Source organism: Arachis hypogaea, chromosome 4 (genome assembly GCF_003086295.3).
Source record: "Arachis hypogaea cultivar Tifrunner chromosome 4, arahy.Tifrunner.gnm2.J5K5, whole genome shotgun sequence".
Taxonomy (NCBI): Eukaryota; Viridiplantae; Streptophyta; class Magnoliopsida; order Fabales; family Fabaceae; genus Arachis; species Arachis hypogaea.
In genome coordinates, this window is record NC_092039.1 from 100,430,322 (window position 1) to 100,432,844 (window position 2,523).

General features: G+C 29.7%; 1 protein-coding gene across 1 annotated transcript; it reads left to right on the forward strand.

Moving 5' to 3' along the window:
• The first annotated feature begins 816 nt into the window (after positions 1-816).
• On the forward strand, positions 817-2,243 carry LOC112795077 (uncharacterized). The gene is made up of 3 exons (XM_025837037.1): positions 817-1,196; positions 1,436-1,546; positions 1,637-2,243. The coding sequence occupies exons 1-3, from the start codon at positions 817-819 to the stop codon at positions 2,241-2,243; spliced, it is 1,098 nt and encodes a 365-aa protein (XP_025692822.1).
• Positions 2,244-2,523: the final 280 nt, after the last annotated feature.

The window sequence follows — 2,523 nt, forward strand, 5'->3', positions numbered from 1 at the left end:
TTCTTCATTCCTCTTTCTCAAAAAATGTTCTATTTTAATTTTTTTATATATTTAGTTATTTACTTAATTATTTAATTTATTATTATTTGTTAATTAAGTTTATGTTATTATATGTTAGTTTGTATATTTAGTTTTTTTATTTGTTAATTATAATTTTATATTATTTATACTAGGATGCTAGTATTATTGTTCTGAATTTTAATATTTTATTTTAAATTGAAATATAATTTTTATATTTTATAAAGATTTAGACTGTAATTTACACTTTTTGCTAAATATATTTTTAATTATAGGAACTTATTTGGCCATTTGAATTATGAGTAAGTTCAAAACCATTGATACATTTTTTAAAAGAAAAGATCAAGAGAATGAAGATGCTTCTACTATTACTACTCCAATACTTGAAGGGTCATCAAATTTCATTACTTCAAGTTCTCCATTGAATAGCTCAAAGCGTCCACGACTTCTTCCAAACCAACTGGATGTTTTTCGTTTGGAAAGAGATCATGGAATGCGACCAATGATTTGGAAGTTTCCTCCAAATAAAAGAGATGAAATTTGTCGGGCTTATATTAAAGTTGGGCCAAATCAACCAATTCTTGATAATTATCCATTTTCTGGTGATAAAAGTCATCGTCACTTTCAAGCTTCATGGTTTAAATTGTTCCCATCTTGGTTAGAATATTTTGTAGAAGATGATGCTATATATTGTTTTCCGTGCTTTCTTTTTGCTAAGGAACCTTCAATCAATACGGGTTCAAATGCTTTTATTGAGAGTGGTTTCAGGAATTGGAAGAAAGTAAATAGTGGAAAAGAATGTGCTTTTTGAATCACATTGGCAAATGTCCCAACTCATTTCATCATAAGGCGCTGAAATCATGTGATAATTTGATGAAACAATCACAACATATTGACAGACTTCTTCATAAGCAAACATCAGAAGAGATTGAAAAGAATCGAATTCGACTAGGAGCATCTATAGATTGCATTAGATGGTTGACATTTCAAAGTTGTACATACAGAGGACATGATGAAAGCCAAAGTTCAAGCAACATAGGTAACTTTTTGGAAATGTTGAAATTTTTGGGATCTTACAATGAAAGAGTAAAAAAGAATGTTTTGGAAAATGCTCCAAAAAATGCTAAGTATACTTCAAATGATGTCCAAAAAAAATTCTACATATTCTTGCTACTAAGGTGAGAAATTCAATTAGAGAAGTGATTGGAGATGCCAAATTTTGTATTATTGTTGATGAAGCAAGAGATGAATCTAAAAAGGAGCAAATGGCCATTGTTTTGAGATTTGTTACTCTAGATGATTTTGTTAAAGAGAGATTCTTTGATCTTGTGTATGTCACTGATACTTGTGCAACAACTTTAAAGAAAGAATTGATTTTTGTCCTTTCTCATTATAATCTCTAAGTTGAAAATATTAGGGGTCAAGGATATGATGGTGCTAGCAACATGCGGGGTGAGTGGAATGGTTTACAAGCTTTGTTTCTTAAAGATTCTCCACAAGCATACTATGTACATTGTTTTGCTCATAGGTTACAATGAGCATTAGTGACAGCTTCAAGAGAGGTACTTCAAATTCATGAATTTTTTACTCAGTTAAACTCTATTGTCACTATTGTTAGTGCTTCTTCAAAAAGACATGATCAATTACAAGAGGCTCAAGCAATTGAAAATGCAAATTTGGTTGTTCAAAATGAATTAGAAACAGGCAAAGGTGCGAATCAAATAAGCACTTTACAAAGAGTTGGGGATACTCGATGGAGCTCTCACTTTAATTCTATTTGCAGTTTGGTAAAAATGTTTACTGCTACCAACATTGTTCTCAATAATATCATTGAAGACGGGACAACTTATGCACAAAGAGGTGAGGCTTATGGTGTTAGTAACATATTATTGTCATTTGAATTTGTTTTCACTTTGCACTTGATGAAAGAGATTATGGGAATCACTAATGTTCTTTGTCAAGCACTGCAACAACAATCTCAAGATATTCTTAATACAATGCATATTGTTTCTCCATCAAAGTTACTTCTTCAACAATTAAGAGATGGTGGACGGTGCAATTTTCTTGCAAATGTTAAAGATTTTTGTGAAAAAAATGAAATTGAAGTCCCTAATATGAGTGCACAATATGTTTTTGGAAGAGGTCGATCTTGTCAACCAAGTGTGACAGTTGAGCATCATTATCGAATAGATGTATTCTTGGCAACAATTGTTGGGAATAAGTAGTATCACCATAATCTAATCAATCATGTGTCAAATAATTTGTTATTGTTATTATATTAAAATATTAATATAATAAGATCCTTAATTAAATTTAGAGATTTATCATTGTGATAGTGATCATAATATTGAGAGATAAATCTTTTATAATTTAATCTAAATTGTTCTTGGTCATAGGATTATTAAAAAGGACATTAATAATCCAGAAAGATCAATATATATATAATGGTCTTCATTGGATGAAGATTAATAGATCTCATTTATTAAATTATATATATAGATCGTG

What these genes read in the sequence shown, in the direction of transcription:
- LOC112795077 (XM_025837037.1), top strand. Translation starts at nt 817, where the DNA reads ATGTGCTTTTTGAATCACATTGGCAAATGTCCCAACTCATTTCATCAT. An exon ending in TACATATTCTTGCTACTAAG is followed by an intron (nt 1,197 to 1,435) that starts GTGAGAAATTCA and finishes TGAAAATATTAG; the next exon opens with GGGTCAAGGATATGATGGTG. An exon ending in GTACATTGTTTTGCTCATAG is followed by an intron (nt 1,547 to 1,636) that starts GTTACAATGAGC and finishes CACTATTGTTAG; the next exon opens with TGCTTCTTCAAAAAGACATG.